At 40.6% G+C, this 16862-nt stretch overlaps 1 protein-coding gene across 1 annotated transcript in view; it reads left to right on the plus strand.

Annotated features, from left to right (window-relative positions):
• The window catches only part of POU6F2 (POU class 6 homeobox 2), a 258232-nt gene that overhangs the window by 148661 nt on the left and 92709 nt on the right, over positions 1 to 16862 (plus strand). The window contains exon 4 of the mRNA XM_009321448.1: positions 10502 to 10833. Coding sequence (XP_009319723.1) covers positions 10502 to 10833 — 332 coding nt within the window. The remainder of the gene's footprint in view (positions 1 to 10501; positions 10834 to 16862) is intronic.

Genomic DNA, 16862 nt, shown 5'->3' on the forward strand with positions numbered 1-16862 from the left:
TTGATGAGCACTTCCACAAGCTCCCTCAGTACCCTTGGGTGGATCCCATCCGGCCCCATAGACTTGTGTGTGTCTAAGTGGTGTAGCAGGTCGCTAACCATTTCCCCTTGGATTATGGGGGCTTCATTCTGGTCCCCATCCCTGTCTTCCAGCTGAGGGGGCTGGGTGCCTGGAGAACAACTGGTCTTGCTATTAAAGATTGAGGCAAAGAAGGCATTAAGTACCTCAGCCTTTTCCTCATTCTTTGTCACTATGTTTCCTCCCGCATCCAATAAAGGATGGAGATTCTCGTTAGCCCTCCTTTTGTTGCTAATGTATTTATAGAAACATTTATTTTTTTCTTTTACGGCAGTAGCCAGATTAAGTTCTAGTTGGGCTTTGGCCCTTCTAATTTTCTTCCTGCATAACCTCACGACATCGTTGTAGTCCTCCTGAGTTGCCTGCCCCTTCTTCCAAAGATCATAAACTCTCTGTTCAGCCAGGCTGGTCTTCTTGTTAACAAGGTTGAAGCCTAAGTCACTGCTCCAGCAGAGTATTTGTGTGGTCGGGCTTGCAGCAAGGTAGAACTGCCACTTTTGCACCTGGTTCTCATACTTGCTGTTGTAGTTTTATTGATTGTAAAGGAAAGGACTGGGCTGGGCTGCATTTTTTTCCTTTCTCCTTACAGCGTACATACTGCTATTTTCTGAGTCATTCCATGGCCTGTTTTCAGTGCTGTTCAGGTAACTTCTCTAGCTGGAATTTGGACACTGCAGAATTTGCAGCTGCTTGAATCTTGGAGTTCTTAACAGAAAACAGAGTTGTCTCAGGTCTACCAGCTTTCAGAATAGACTGGAAGTGGAAAATGATAGAAACACGGATATAATGAGAGTCTGAGAGATGAAAGCAACCAGTCATACTGAGTCACCTGGTGGGCATGATACCCTCTGCTACTTCCCTTGGTTGAGGCTGGGGGAAAGTGACATTGTCCTTTGTCGTTCTCAGGACACTTCCACAAGCTCAGCATCAAGGTCAACCTTTTAAACCACAAACACTTTGATCCACTATTCAATTGTATTGTTTAAAAAAAAACCAAACACACACATGCACAAAAAACCCCGTACATTTCCCTTACAGTAACTTCACTTTTAGTTAGGGAAACATGACTCACTTCAAAGACTCTTTGAAGAGACTTCTAATAATTTCTGATCTTCAAAGAACCATTGCTGAAGCTATACCTGGATAAATATTTCTTTGCATTTGCCATAAACAATTATAGAAGATGCAACTGCAGATCTATTATCTGAAAGAATGCAAAATCGCCCTTTGAAGCCATCAGGCAGTTCAGCCAGTTCCTCTTGACAAGACTTTGCTCCAAAGTCTCACATAGCCACCTTGCCAGCAGAAATGGCAGGGCACCCGGTGGACTGGGGACCCGTGGCTCTCTGAACTGCAGGACAGGGTTCTGTGCAACCTCTTCCAAAGCTTCTGGGGCTGTATGTCATTGCGCTGCTTTTTCTACAAGCATTGGTAGTTCGAGGCGTGTCAAACACAGTCTGCATAAGTGCCATGGAAATTATCGTTCCCATCAATATTAGAGCATTTGAAAGAGACAAGGAGGGAAAAAAATAAGCTGCAGTTCCTGTTATTAAAGATTGTGTGTGTAGAGAGTGCCCAGCCTTTGTCTGATGTCCATTATGAGTCATGGTCATTCTTCTCTGAGTCAGCAGACTGTTGTTTCAAACTTAATTTCTTTGTGTCATTCATCTGTTCCCTGTCACATCCCTTCGGCTGTGAAATCTTATATTGGGCTCTGTTGGCCTTCAGATGATCATTTTTTCTCTGTCAATTAATTTCTTTCAAAGGAGTCCTGTGGATTTTTTCCCAAGAAATGGGAGGTTATCTTAAATTCTGGTCCATAGGAACGTTCTTGTGGGCTCAATATGGTCTGGAAATCCAATCTGTAGGAAGACCATGCCACTCAGTTTGATTTTCCATTTCAACACAATTCTGTTCTTGGACAATCTGGGACCAATCCTGCTCTCTGTAACTAGAAAACTGCTTTTATCTGGCATAAGGACTTGATGTTAAGACTCCTGCCCCCTGATCTCTGAGAGAGTAATGTTTTCACAGAAAAATAAGAAAAAAAAACCCAGGCTGGTAAAGTTAGGAGTTTACCAGATCTAGATATCACTTGCTTGACACCCAGCCTTTGGCATTCAAACACTTACATTGCCCTCAGACTATGTTATGGTGGGTTTTTAATTGCCTGTCTTTGCATGAGTCCCAAGATGACTCCCTGATTGATCCCCTGTGTCTTGACGATACCCTGACTCCAGTTAATGTTTCAGCCATCTGTACAATATGAGGCCTAAGGTCCCATTTGAGCTGAGGAAGCAAATGGCTTATTAAAGTCTAATTTCTCCAGCTTGTTCTTGCCTTTGGGCATTTTAAATAGGTTAATGCAATTTTTACAATACACTCAGGGAACTTTACTCACAGAGTGTTGTCATAAACTAGAGGAAAATAGCCCCTAGATTATCTCAGAATGGGAAGTATTCCAAATATACTTGCCCTGATACTTAGTCAAGCTCCCTACCTAGAATAACAACTTTTCCTTCTTTTTTTTTTTCTTTAAGATTTTAGTGGATTATTGTACATTTTAAGGTTTGGTAAGGAAAAAAATGTCAGATTTATTTAATGCAGTGCATCGTTTTTCAGGGAAGTTCCAGTATTCATCAAAATGTGGAGACACCACAGGCACCATATAAATTATGATGGTTTTCTTCTTAATACTTCCTTTTTATTGCCTATATTCTTTAAAGTGAATTTAGTGCTCATGAAAGATGCTGGATATGACAACAGTAGCAAGTGAAGCCCTCTGTTTATCTGCAGAATTGGTACAGAGGAACATGGGCAATGCAAGTTTTTCCCCATAACCCCATCTGCGTTCTGCAGCTGTAACCTGGAGGGATCACCTTTAGGAAGGAGAAGATGACTTGGTCTCCTTACCCTTTCTATCCTTAGCCTCTCTGCTGAAAGTGCAAATAAAGATGTCAATTGATGCCATCCAAGGCCATGCTCTTTATGATCTTCCTAATGGGTATTGGGAGCCCATCAATTTATTACCTTGACTGTGTGGCAGACTCCCTCCAGTGCAGGCTCTCTGTGAGTATCTGTGTGTGAATACATCTTCTATACATCTAATACATCTTCTATAAGGTAGAAAAAACTCAAAAGCACCATGAAAGTGCAATGACTTTTGTTCCCTGTATTGACCTAGACTGGATTTGAACCAGTGATTTAGAAATAATATGCTCTGTATCCCATTACTAATCTCTTCAGCCACAAGTCCAACCCTTCCTTTTTTTTCCACAAAGAGGATGCTAACATATTTAAAACAACTCACATTTTGCTCTTAAAAAGAAAATTCAATCATATGCAAAAACACATTGGGTATTTGGCTAACCTATCCCTCATTACCCAGGAGGGAGAGAGTGTAAACACAGGCTTGCATGAGACTGTTCAGCGTGTGCATTCAATCTTTAGAAATCTGTTTCAAAGAAAAGAAAGGTATATACCTCATTAGAAGAGAAACAACAGAGTGGAAAAAAAAGCAGGCCATGTCAGTTCAAAAGCAAGCCCAGATGCTTAAGTTAGTTACACTTTTCAGTTTAAGGCAATGCAAATCCATTCTCTGTTACTGGGGAAGTGGAAAAAGGCATTAGGCCCTTGAAATGGCAAGAGCCAAGTTCTGTGCTCAGTCAAATAGGAAAAGGTTTAATGTATAGTTTTCTCCTTTTTAGTCTATTGTACATTGTATCAAGGCACTGAAGAACATCTATGCAATTATGTAAATAGGAGGCTAGAGGATAGAGCAGCACAATAGTTTGTAGTCTAAAATTGTGTCTTATTCCTCCTACCCCTTCTTCCTCTTTACGCAGAAACAAACATGCACAAAACATTAATAAAATAAAATAAATCTGACTTTATGTGAATCTTATCCACAAGAGCAGATTCTAGATACAAATTGAATCCCTGAACATTAATTTGATCTTCTGCCAAGCGCTGTAGAGGTCTTAAGAATCTGAGTTTATATTGTGAATGAGAGGTGAAAAAAGAGTTACAATTTTTACATTGTTTTTATTATGTAAACATTTTTGGGCTTACATATGTTCCTTGCTTTTTGGAGAAATGTGATTAAACTTTCAAATGTATACTTTTATTTAAAATATGACTAGAGCTATTCCCATACTTATGCAATAATGTTAGCAGGCAGTTGATACTACTTTCAGTGAATACAACCCGGATTGGGATTTGAAGACAGAGCCTTTTCAGTTTTCGTGCTGAGAAAATGATTCCCTCATTCTCCCTCTCATGGATCAGACTGCTGCTTTCAAGCATGGTTGCATCAGAGGTGAATGTTTCCCGTTGCACCACTCTACTTGACAGAGGGGCATTTTAGTTTCATTTCAGTTTCCTGTGTAGGTAAGCAGCAGAGGAACAGAAGACATAAGGAAAACATGAAAAGACAACATTTTATGTAAATCTTGTAAATGTATAGCAGCATTGTGCCTAAGGTATTCCCCAAAGGAAGTCGAGGAGTGTATTCCTTAGATCATAACTTTCTCTAAGTCCTTAAAGTAGTCTGAGATCTGTGACAAGTATAGAAGTAGGTGACCTGGGAGATCAGAAAGTTTGCTTTCGCTGCCTCTTGACCATCCATTTGCACCACTTAACTCCACATCTCTTTTTCTAATGTAAATTATTTGAAACTGTGGCTAAGCATAATCTGCTTAAAGTAGGATCATAAAACATGGGGCAATCCCTTGGGAAGTCTGCCATGGCACTGCAGCAACTAAGAAATTATAGTTAAAACTTAAGTTTGAAAACCCCTCATGCCGTTGTTTCCTTGTGGGTATAAGTTCTTCTTACCAGCTTCTTGGATACCTGGTGTATAATGAATACATGTATTTTTGTTGAGGAAAGTTGAAATGTCACTCAGAGGTTGTGGATTTTCCTTACAGTTTTTCAGAGCTTGCATGCATTTTTTAGTTAATTGTCTCCCTTTTAAAGCTATGTACTTTATGTTGGCTTTTTTAACCACAGAAAGAACTTTTTTGCAATTTTTTGCAAGCTTTTTTAATTCTTGAATGCAATTCTGAAAGAAAGTAGGCACTTGTCACTTAAATATTTCAAAGTTTTACCCAGCTGTTAGCCAGTAACTCATAAAAAGATTCCTGTGAGGTAGGCAGTGCGTGTTATCTTTTATACATGCAGACATAGCGCTGTTGTACCACCTGAAATTCCATCAGGCTCCAAGCTCTGCAGAAAGTGACAAATGCTAGACAGGTATACGATTTATAATGGATGAGGTATGCAAGCAAGCTCTGGGAGTTGGATTGGATTTGATTACAAACAATAATATGACACAACCCCTGCTGTGGATAGTACACACATTGTGAGAGGCAGTGCAATCAGGCAGCGTGAACACCGGTCTGCAGGCATGATCCGGAGCCGTACATCCACCTTTGCAGTACACCTACTGTGTGCTTTTGGGAAAGCCTTGTCTGATCTAACAGTCCTTCTTCCAATTCCCTGTCTGTTTGTTTAGCAACAGCATGTTAAACGATCATACCTCACTAAGCCACTTCAATGCAATTTATAGCTCAGCATGATAGTAGGCTTCAGAGAGGCATTTTAAAGGAATTATATGAAAAGACAAGAAATTATCTGAATAATTTTGTGCAGTTGCTGGCAATGAACTTGGAAACTTTTCCATGAAGTAACTTTTCTTCATCAACAAAATTTTCCGCAAGGGACCACCTTACACCCCAGCAAGAATGAGTGCACTTCAGTACAAAAGTGAATGGTAGAGATATTGATATACCTGCATTGGCCAACATTCAAGTTTTGAGCAGTACTGAATACAAAGCTTTTCGAGTCCTAGATGGGGAATGAAAAAATCTCCATATCAAGCCATCATCTGAGAGTGCTGGGCATGCCCACAGAATTTACAAACTTGATGTTTTCCAAGTCAACTTCAGACCCTCTTCATTTATCAGACAAGTCAGGTTGCCTGAGTGATTGCACCTCCTCACATTGTCAATGCACAGAAGTATGTTGGTGACAGCCATTCAACATCAGTTACATTAGCAGCTCAGTCAGACCTGAACCTGCAAAATTTTAGGTTAAAAAAAAAGCTCTTGAGGCATTTTTTCCCCTTTTTCTTCCCTCTGGATTCTGTCCCTTGTTTTACATATTGCCAGAAGAAAGAATGTGCAAATCAAGATGTCCATTAAACAGAGTATTGGTCTTGTGGAGATTGGAAGTTTAATGAAGATTCAATTTTTAAGAATGTGATTCAACAGCTTATCAAAGGCATGACTCATTAATGAAACTGAGGCCTACATGTTACCTATGACTGTTCTAGCAAGTAAATCCCAACATGTGCAATCTTTCTTTCTAAAGCAGATTCATTCATTTAGTAAAACTGCATTTCAGTAAGTGTGGATTTTTGTCCGGTGGTAAACAAATAGATTGATACTGCTTCTGTATATCTGTATCTGTGCTTTAGACTCTGTAAGCCTTTTGCAAGGCTACTTATATCACTGGCAACATTTCAATGAAAGCATCCTGAAAGAATATCGTATGCTCTGTGGTGAACACTAATACTAATAATTATTAAATATTAGTCTTCTGATTGCTCTGAGCTACATGCAAACACACAAAATAATAAACTTTTTGCAATGTAATTTAACCACCTCTTCATTTGTTTTAGTTTGTCAAGAAACTTCATTTATTTCACAATTTTGGGCTTCTTTCTATTCTCCTCATGTCTTATATGTCACCATTTTAAGAAGTCCAGGCAGTGATGCCTTTATCTTTAATATTATATCAACAAATATTTTTTACATACCATAAATTCAATCATAAGATCATTGACAAAAATTTTGCGCTGCCCTGTTTTTGCACTTTTATGTTATCAGAATCACAGTGATCCCTCTGTCCTATGTTACCTCATGTTAACTCAGATTGATTTCCTACGCATTCTTTTAATTATTGGCCATATTTTCCAAATTCTAGCTGAAAGGCGTACCCTCAAGGAGCCAGACACATTCTGTGCTCCAAAAATGTTTCAGTAGATGGCTTACCCTCCACCTCAAATGCTCTTGCCTGTCCCCTACTACATGACCCAGTGCCCTACATACAATGGATGGCATTCTGACAAATCCATTTTTCCAAGCCGTGGCCTTTACGAGTGCCCTGTGGGAGCAAAAAGGTTTGGGGTCCATTACAGTACAAAAAACCGCCACTATATCTAGTTTGCTATAGAGGAAGTTTTGTCTCATCCTGTCGAGTTGTGCACATAGAATATAAAATGACCCCTTGTTCTTCTCTATGAGCCGTGTGCACTACAAGTTATGTTTCTGTGGGGCGTCATTGCATTTGTTCCTACATTGGAGTCTGTGGAAGCAGTAAGGGCATGTTGTGTTTGAAGTCTTGGTTCTGTTTATCAATGGTTTGTCCAGACTGCTGAGCTATCACAGGTGAGGAAATGGCCTGCACAAGGCCAAAGAAAATTTAGAGCAGCTGTGAGTATAGGAATAGATGACCAACAGCTCTTCCTACCAAGCCTTTTACTTTTCCTTCATATAGCTTTTTCTGGCTTACCCGTTCTGCCTCATCTATCTCCTTCTTCTTTTCTTTTTTCTTTTGCTTATTCCAGTTTATGGCTCATTGCTTTCATAAGAACTGGTCTAGATTAGTTTTTTCCTCACGGGAATGGGAAGGGTCTTTCCACCTCTGTGTACATATCTACAGCTAGAGCTGGTGAACGGTATTACTTGCCATCTGAGGTGTTTCACGCTATGGTTAATATTTGTCTATGCAGTTGCTTTCTTGTATACACACCTTCTTCATTCTTTGTTCTCATATGCCTTAGATTATATTTCCACTTACTACTCTCTTGTCTTTGGGACATTTAGGTACAAGTTCTGATCGTGGAATTGATGGAAGTGTACCCTTACTTCTCCAGGCTGATTTCTTTTGCATGAGATACCATGCATGTTTTTAATCTGATGGTCACTTTGTTTTATGTTGAAACACAAAACTTCCATCAGTAACTTTCCTGATAGAAATATATTGGTGTTACTAGTCCTCCTTCTCAGCATTATTCAAGTTCTTTGTTGAAGTCACATACATATGACTATAATTCTTGTAAAGGCATATTTGTAGTTTGATTCCCGCCTCCGGTGAAAGAAAATTTAGAGCAGCTATGAGTATAGGAATAGATGACCAACAGCTCTTCCTACCAAGCCTTTTACTTTTCCTTCATACAGCCTTTTCTGGCTTACCCATTCTGCCTCATCTTTCTCCTTTTTCTTTTCTTTTTTCTTTTGCTTATTCCAGTTTATGGCTCATTGCTTTCATAAGTCATACCAAGACCTCAGGTTCATCCCCAGGACATAGACATCTGGAAAGCCGAAATAGGGATGTCGACATGAAAAGAAAGTGGAGATGACTTGGCTTTATCTGCCAATCCACAAATTACTTGGTGAACAGAGTTTCTGGCCATGAAATCTGAATACCATTTTAGAAATAACAAATTTGATTCACACCTAGTTTACTTTGGCTTCTGCTGATGGAAATTATAATACAGAATGGTGTTGGCAAAGCAGTACAGAGGGCAAAGTAATGCAATGATCTTGTAAGCTGTTCCTCTTGGGATCTCATAGCCATCTAACGCAAACCCTAAGATGTTGATTAGAGTGGGTAAGGCTGGAGAGACAGGTGACTTATTCAGGGCATAACCCCAGAAAGCATCAGGCTCCTGTAATGTTCTGGCTGCTGCTTAAAGCTGTTCTTCCTTAGTGACATCCCTGTGGCACACTTCTTGCCTTCCTGAATTTAATGAATGCCCTAGTCAATTTGAAAGTGTCTCTGGGAGATAAAGTTTGCTCCTCTGTGCAAGCAGGTTGATGTGAGCCACCAGCTTCCAAGCCTCATGTTTGGAGCACATACTAGCAAAACATGACAGACTTTTCCTACCAGGTGTAAGTGAGCAGTGCAAGTGCACAGAATACCTACTCTATTTCACAAGAGGATTCCTACCAAGCCTTTTACTTTTCCTTCATACAGCCTTTTCTGGCTTACCCATTCTGCCTCATCTTTCTCCTTTTTCTTTTCTTTTTTCTTTTGCTTATTCCAGTTTATGGCTCATTGCTTTCATAAGTCATACCAAGACCTCAGGTTCATCCCCAGGACATAGACATCTGGAAAGCCGAAATAGGGATGTCGACATGAAAAGAAAGTGGAGATGACTTGGCTTTATCTGCCAATCCACAAATAACTTGGTGAACAGAGTTTCTGGCCATGAAATCTGAATACCATTTTAGAAATAACAAATTTGATTCACACCTAGTTTACTTTGGCTTCTGCTGATGGAAATTATAATACAGAATGGTGTTGGCAAAGCAGTACAGAGGGCAAAGTAATGCAATGATCTTGTAAGCTGTTCCTCTTGGGATCTCATAGCCATCTAACGCAAACCCTAAGATGTTGATTAGAGTGGGTAAGGCTGGAGAGACAGGTGACTTATTCAGGGCATAACCCCAGAAAGCATCAGGCTCCTGTAATGTTCTGGCTGCTGCTTAAAGCTGTTCTTCCTTAGTGACATCCCTGTGGCACACTTCTTGCCTTCCTGAATTTAATGAATGCCCTAGTCAATTTGAAAGTGTCTCTGGGAGATAAAGTTTGCTCCTCTGTGCAAGCAGGTTGATGTGAGCCACCAGCTTCCAAGCCTCATGTTTGGAGCACATACTAGCAAAACATGACAGACTTTTCCTACCAGGTGTAAGTGAGCAGTGCAAGTGCACAGAATACCTACTCTATTTCACAAGAGGAACTTTATAGCTTTTAGATGTGAATGATAAGAAGCAGTTCTAATTCCACAGACACACACATTTTATTGGGTATTTTTGGTACCTATGCATTGCACAAGAAATTTCACAGCTGAATGTTTTATTTCCTGACACCTGCTGTATAAAGATGTGACAAAGCTCTTTCCAGAGCATCCTTTATTTTACAACTATAGTTTTCTCTTCCTCTGTCTAACAGCACCAGTTCATGTTATGGGTTCTTGCTATGCTATGTACAGTGACATCCTGTTGGCCTCTTTTCTAGGCAGGCAAAATTCCCATTGGCTTCACTGGTAAACTTGTCTGAGCAAAGACTGCTGGTCAGCTCTGAGGCCTATCCTGTGGGCAGAGCCGTAGCCCTTCCGAAGGTTTGCTTTCATTGCCTCCAGTAAAATCTGACTCTTACCACAGAACTGCACTGGCTATTAGTGATAGGAACATGTTCATTAATTTCCTGCCACAACCTGAAGTCTGAGGCCAGCTGACCTCCGTGCGCAGTGTGCCCCGCAATGTAACAGAACCAGAATTTAATCCAGAATATCTTTAACACAGTAGGCAATACTGAAACCTACATAACTCCCTTCCTTCTCTTCAATTCACAGCTACCTCATCCCTGAACTCCCAGCTTCAACAGCTTCAGCATCTTCAGCAGCTCCAGCATCAACAGCAGCAGCAGCAGCAAGGTCAGCAGCAGCAACAGCAGCAGCAAACCCAGCAGCAGCAGCAAGGTCAGCAGACGCAGACTCCACAGCCACCCCAGCAGAACCAGCAGCCACAGCCACAGCCGTCAGCGCCACCACAGCAGAACCAAACACAGTCCCAGAGCCAGAGCCAACTGCCTCCGGCCCCACAGTCCTCCAGCTCCCCTCAGAAACCCAGCCAGTCACCAGGGCATGGCCTTCCATCTCCTCTTACTTCACCAAATCCATTGCAGGTAGGATGCTAAGTACAAATCTCTAATGGCCTAACAACAGAAAGTGCATACTCTCACACTGCAAGGGGAAATCAAGTGAAGGTTACACCTTCTGACCATACAGGCTAAGAAATTCCACCCTGTATTAGTTAATCCTTACAGACATGCAGCTTAGAACAGCTAAAAGGCCTGATAAGCTAGAAAAGCATAACTAATGATGGTCCTAGTCTGCTCCTTTCTGAAGAGTAAGCATCTTTTGCTCTTAAAGTCCACATCATAAACCCCATAGAAAATTATATAATTTCTTCCACAGATTCAGCATGTGACCTTCGCAAATGGCGTTTGCCCAGCAGTCACCCTTTATGGTAACTTATGAGGACAGCAAAGTTAGCTGTTCATTAGCAGATGATCCTGACTGTCCCTAAAAGAAACAGAGCTTCTGCTGGTGGACGTATGCAAGGGATGGATGGGTTATCCTTCCTCTTGAAATCACAGTCGTAACATTTATCCTGCTAAGAATCAAATACTTCTGTTAAGAGTCTCAGTATAGACTCCAAAGCTAAGAATGCCAGTTAATGCCTTTCCTAGATGCTCACTCCAATGACACGGATGTTTTTTAATAGACCAACAGCTATGGCACCCACGCTGATGCTGGACTCTGCCCATCTTGGAATGCCGGGGCAGAAACAGGAGAGCTCTGATCCAATGGTCCTAATTTCTTATACTTGGGTGTTCTCGTACTACGTGTGTCATGCTATGTTCATGTCCTGCAAGAACAGCTTTGACTGTACCCACAAGTATGATTCTGAATAAACACCAGGGTTGTTTGTGAAGTGAGCAAAGTCTCTTTCACTGGGCAGTGGAACTGCACTTAGAAACCAGCAAAGTCTCTATTCACTTTATTCTCTAAATTTTGAGACCCCACTTTAAAGGTTTTATCCACACTGATGGATTTGGCTCCATTTCCTGCAGAAATTAAACCGCATTAGCTTAATAATTAAAAAATCCTTTTTCAAACAATTAAGGGAATTGGTTTACAAGAAGCTGTGTTTGCCATGTGGCCAGTTAAACCTGCATTAATCTGAGCTTCAACTAAATTGCATCAAATCTGATTTTTTAATGGTTTAGATAATAGACTTAAAAGTCCACAAGAGATGTGTCCTTGCTTCCTGAGCTTTTTCTTATAGTAGAGCATAATGTTTCTAGAGCTTCTTCTGTGTATTGTCTTAAGGGCTACTTAGGCACCACTTAATGCCCAGTCTATCATGCTAGTGAGTGCTTTGGGACTCTTTAGTATGCAGATTATTGACATACAGAGACAGGAATATTTCCAGAGGAGCTTCTGTTACATTTTATTGTCTTGGTGCAGCCGTAATGTTTGCACACTGATTGTATACACTATATGTTGCTAAAACTGCCTGCTAAATATTTTGCTTTAAAAGGCATTCAGTTTTCCAAAAAAAGCAAGTGCACACATAAATTAGAGTTGGGGTAGGGAGGAAGTGGGATTACCTCAGTGAACATACCTCAAGAGGGTTGTACTAACACTGAATCTGAAGTCTTAGCTCTCATATAGCCTCTGGTCCCAATCTAAATCTCAAATGAATCTGAGTACTTCCAGTATCATCTGTGACCTACAGGTACAGGCCAGTAGAAGCACTTTCTACTGTTATCTCTCCAGGGTCACATCTCACTTGCAGAAGTACAATAAAAGTAACTAAAACCAATAATTCCTTGCATGGGAGGTTCCAATGTCAATGTTTTAATGGAGATACCTTGGCACATTGCTCTCTTTAGCATGCTTATCCTCACAAGTACCCTTCTGAGGGCAGTCTGGATGTGGCAGGCTCAACAGAAATAGGAGGAGGGAACCAAGTACTCTGAGGAGGTTTTAGTTCAAACGCTATCCCCTAAACCTTTTAGGAACTGGGATTAGAGTTAATGAAAGACACCAGAGTGAGAGGTCTGGCATTCCCACTGGGCTGAGTTTAGCCAATACCGCTAAGCCAGCTGCGTGACTGGGACGCTTTCAGAACAACAGTCAAGGAATTAGAAGTCATTAGCTGTCAGCTCTGGCTCAGCATTAAAGAGTTACTCATAAATTGGGGGATCAGTATTTTTAATGTTCTTTCCTCTCTGATCCTCGCCGTTTAAATAGTCATGAAAACCCAAAGTTTGTTCACAGATACAAATATGCTGTGTGCTGACATCCAGAAGAGGAGCCAGAATTCAGCATAGTACTTCAGGCCTCACCTTAGCGATGTGTGTAGGGCCATTAGTTTGGCCTTCTAGCCATTTCTACAGCATTTCTATAGCAAGCATAATACTTCTCAAGCTTCCCTAAGCAGTAATTAAGAACTTGAAACATGCTCTGTCATATTGCTGAGAATGGTGAGACTCTTCAATATGCAAACAAGTGACACTCAGAAATATTTCCAGAGGAACTGCTGTTGCACTTTATATATGGTTGAAGGATGCATTCAGGTACTTTTCTAAAGCAGAGCAGTGGTAAGATCTCCTCTATGAAATTTGTCTTTCCATTCTAAATCATGCAGAGAAAAGCTGTTTTACCCCTGTACATCTAGCTTGAGGACTGGATCTGAAATTGTTTTCTTCTGCACAAACATAAAAAAAACAAAACAAAGGAGAGAGCACACGTTTGGCAGCAGTTCATATATCCAATTCATAGTAGCTGCTTAGAATGTGGATTTTTTTAGTGTCTAATGCTTTAACTTAAAAGTCGACCTAGAACAAAATTCAGAGATCTTATGGCCTCTAAGGTAATGTTCTTTATGAACTAGAATGAAATGGGTTTTGTTTGAAGAATATTAAGGGAATAAAGATCAACTAAGTTAAAGTTTGACAGCTTAAATTTCATTTCTGAATTCTTGATTTTTTCATGTGGGCTTTATCCTCTTACATTATTCAGGATCTGTCTGAAGGATATTAGTTTAGAACAATGCAACCTCAAAAAATTGTCATGGAAAGTCAGTAATTCAGGAGGATGATTGTGTTTGTTTCAAAAAACTCTGAAGGATAACAGCAATTACGTCTCAAAATGTACAGATGCTGTCATGTCCTTCAGAAGGCAAATTAAATGAAAGTGACTTGCTTAGGTATACCTGGGTGAGGTACTTTCGCTAGCTGATCAGAAATTGATAATACCGATGCAGTGTACACCAGCTAAAAGTCTCAGAACAATTCTCGTCAGATTGTTCTGTAATACTCTGCTCTAATTTTGTCACTATTCTTTACTCAGTTCAGTGGGCTGGATTGTAGTCACAAAACTATTATTTTTAGGAAGTCTTTTAATGATTGTGTAGAAAGATGAAAAACCTCACTTTAGGTTCCAGGGCCTGGATTCCGTGCTGACGTTAGTGATGATGCTCCAGATTTACACTGGTAAAAGCAAAACACTGTAGAACCAGGGTCATCACTGATTTGCAAAAGACAACAAACTGGGAGAATTTTCCAAAGCAGAGCTGTATTTCAGGAGGTGGTGGGTCAGGTAGATGACAGAAGACTTTCATCCCTTCGTTTTAAAATGGTGAAATTCCTCATATAGATAATAGTAGTCTGATTTTTACTCCCATTGTGTCAATTAATTGAGACAAAGGAATCCAGAGGTGAAAGACAACCTAGCTCATGTTGTAAATTGGGGACTTTGAAACCTTTGCTTCTGGGAAAATACACTTCTTCAAATATGCTTTCCTGTGAATGTTTAATGTTATTACCTGGCAAACTATATGGGTTCTTGAATGGTCAGCATGTTGCAACTTCAAAGCATAGTTAGCACCTCTTACAGTTTCCATTCAATTAAATTTCTGGAGCCATAAGATCTTGATTATATGCTGTAGAAAATCAGATGAGCCAAGTACTAAGTAGCCAATTATTCTGCTTGACTACCAGGATCAGGCGCTTTGTATCAGCAACATATATTTAACTGGCTCCAAATGGGGGTTAGCTTCTGGTGCTGACACTCACTGTATGTTTTAGCGGTATGGATAAGATGAACGTACCCACAGCCAGATCTACAAAGGGAGAGCTACACCATAGGAATAGAAGAATTCCCAATGATTTCTACTGCTCTGTTCGTGTGTGAATAGGAACAGACAAACAGGAAATCCCCCAGGGATCGCCCCACTGTAAAATTATTCTGACCGTTTTCAGAACTCTTTCCTAAAGCACCTTTTTGTCATAGAAGCCTACCTACAATAACTGGAGCTGACGGAAGGTGATGAGTGAGAAAAAAATAATAATAAAAGGAGGGAAGAAGGGAAGTGAGGAGATGACAACAGCAGAAAAATCTTCCAAGTAATAGCAAGCTCTAGGATAGCAAAACCAGAACCTCCTTCAGATTAAATTTTCATACTAATCTTAAATAATGTATTTGGAACCTCAACACTTTTATAACAAAGGAGAAAAGAAAAGCAGAAAGGCTGAAACACTCAGCTGTAAATGAGGGAGAATGTGTACACTGATGCCTGAGGCTCCAACAGTCACAAAAACCAGACCGCCCCATCCCTTCCCCCCCTACCCTCATTGACTGGTTAGCTTCTCATTAAGGCAAAATCTACTTTAAAGAAATCTCAGTGTTTACTGACCCTTTGATAAATGTACATATATTTAAGATACAGAAGAAACAATCAAGTCTGTTGGTTTGAGGAAGGCAGCTGGGATAGGTTTGCAAGGACTATAGTCATGGGCTGTCTTTATGTCTGTGTTCACATCCAAGACCTGATGTATTTTTCTCATGCTTATTGAATCCTGAGATCAAGAAAACTTGATCAACGTTATGACAGCAGTAATCCCACTGAGGTTTTCTTTTTGTTTTGCTAAAATTATCTAGCCTTTTTCCTGCATATGATACTCTGCAATGTATGACTGTCTGAATCTGTTTCCAAGTTACTTGGTAATCAGTTTGACAAAGAAATACATTTTATAAATGGTGAGCGAATGCAGTGCTTTGAATCGTTTTCCAAAATTTCCTAATTTTGGTATCAATAGGGATTGAGATATTGCATGTCACAAGGCAACAGGTGATATAGACATGTACAGCAGACATTTATTCAGGAAGGTTCATACCCATGACCTGCTTAGACTGAGCTTGTTGAAGTGCTGAACTTAGGTGGATTTCCAGGAGGTACTGGCAAGACCTAGGTCTCAGCTCTAAACTAATAGCATGGAAACTCCCCTGCAGTCAGCTAAATTGAGTTGAGCTTGGTGAACTGTTGAGAATATTTTGCATATTCCATCCCCTGCTTATTTCAAACAGGTCCAGAAAGATTTAAACATCTTGTTCTACTGACAGTTTTGGATTTCTGAGTATTCTTACAGTATTTTAATGATTTTTGGGGGTTGATAAAGGTGATTTCATGAGTGGAAGAGACAAGTACTTGTGTGAAAACTTCCACTAGCTATAAAGTCACGGTCATGCTCATGTACCACAGACACATGCTTATTACCCGTTGCAAATGCTGTTGTGATTCAGGTCTCCTCCTTTTGGTTTTATGCTCTTTCTTTTGCCACTGCAGTAGTTCTGTGAACCACACAGACATTACTGTTCACAAACTTGAACCTTGCTTGAGAAATTGGTGGCTTTGAGTTTCAGTGCGTCCAGGGCCTCCTTTCTTCTTCTCCTCTCACCTCTTCTGGGCACTTCCATGATCCTCCTCATCCCTTCTGGGTCTGCCACTGGCTAGGCCACTCCGATATGGCAACATGGCAGTTTGTCCTAGCTGGACACTCAGGTGTCTCTGCACTGTGCTGTACCATGCTCCCTGGCCCCGGTGCACAGTGCAGAGACATGCAAGCTGGTTTCCTGGCACAGCTAGCTTGTTTGAGGACTGCTACTCTTTGTCTCTACCTGGAGATGCATGGGCATCATTTCCACAGAAAAGCTAGTTTCAGTTATGTCTAAGACTGCATCCATCCACAGGACTGAGCAGGGTTTTAGATCTTCTCCTCAGCTGTCTTCCTTCTCCCAGAAGCTCACTGCTTTTTTGGGTCTTTGAGGCATTGGGACTTCACGCTGTAAAGCTGTTGAATAC

The sequence above is a fragment of the Pygoscelis adeliae genome, unplaced genomic scaffold (assembly GCF_000699105.1).
Source record: "Pygoscelis adeliae isolate BGI_AS28 unplaced genomic scaffold, ASM69910v1 Scaffold40, whole genome shotgun sequence".
Classification (NCBI taxonomy): domain Eukaryota; kingdom Metazoa; phylum Chordata; class Aves; order Sphenisciformes; family Spheniscidae; genus Pygoscelis; species Pygoscelis adeliae.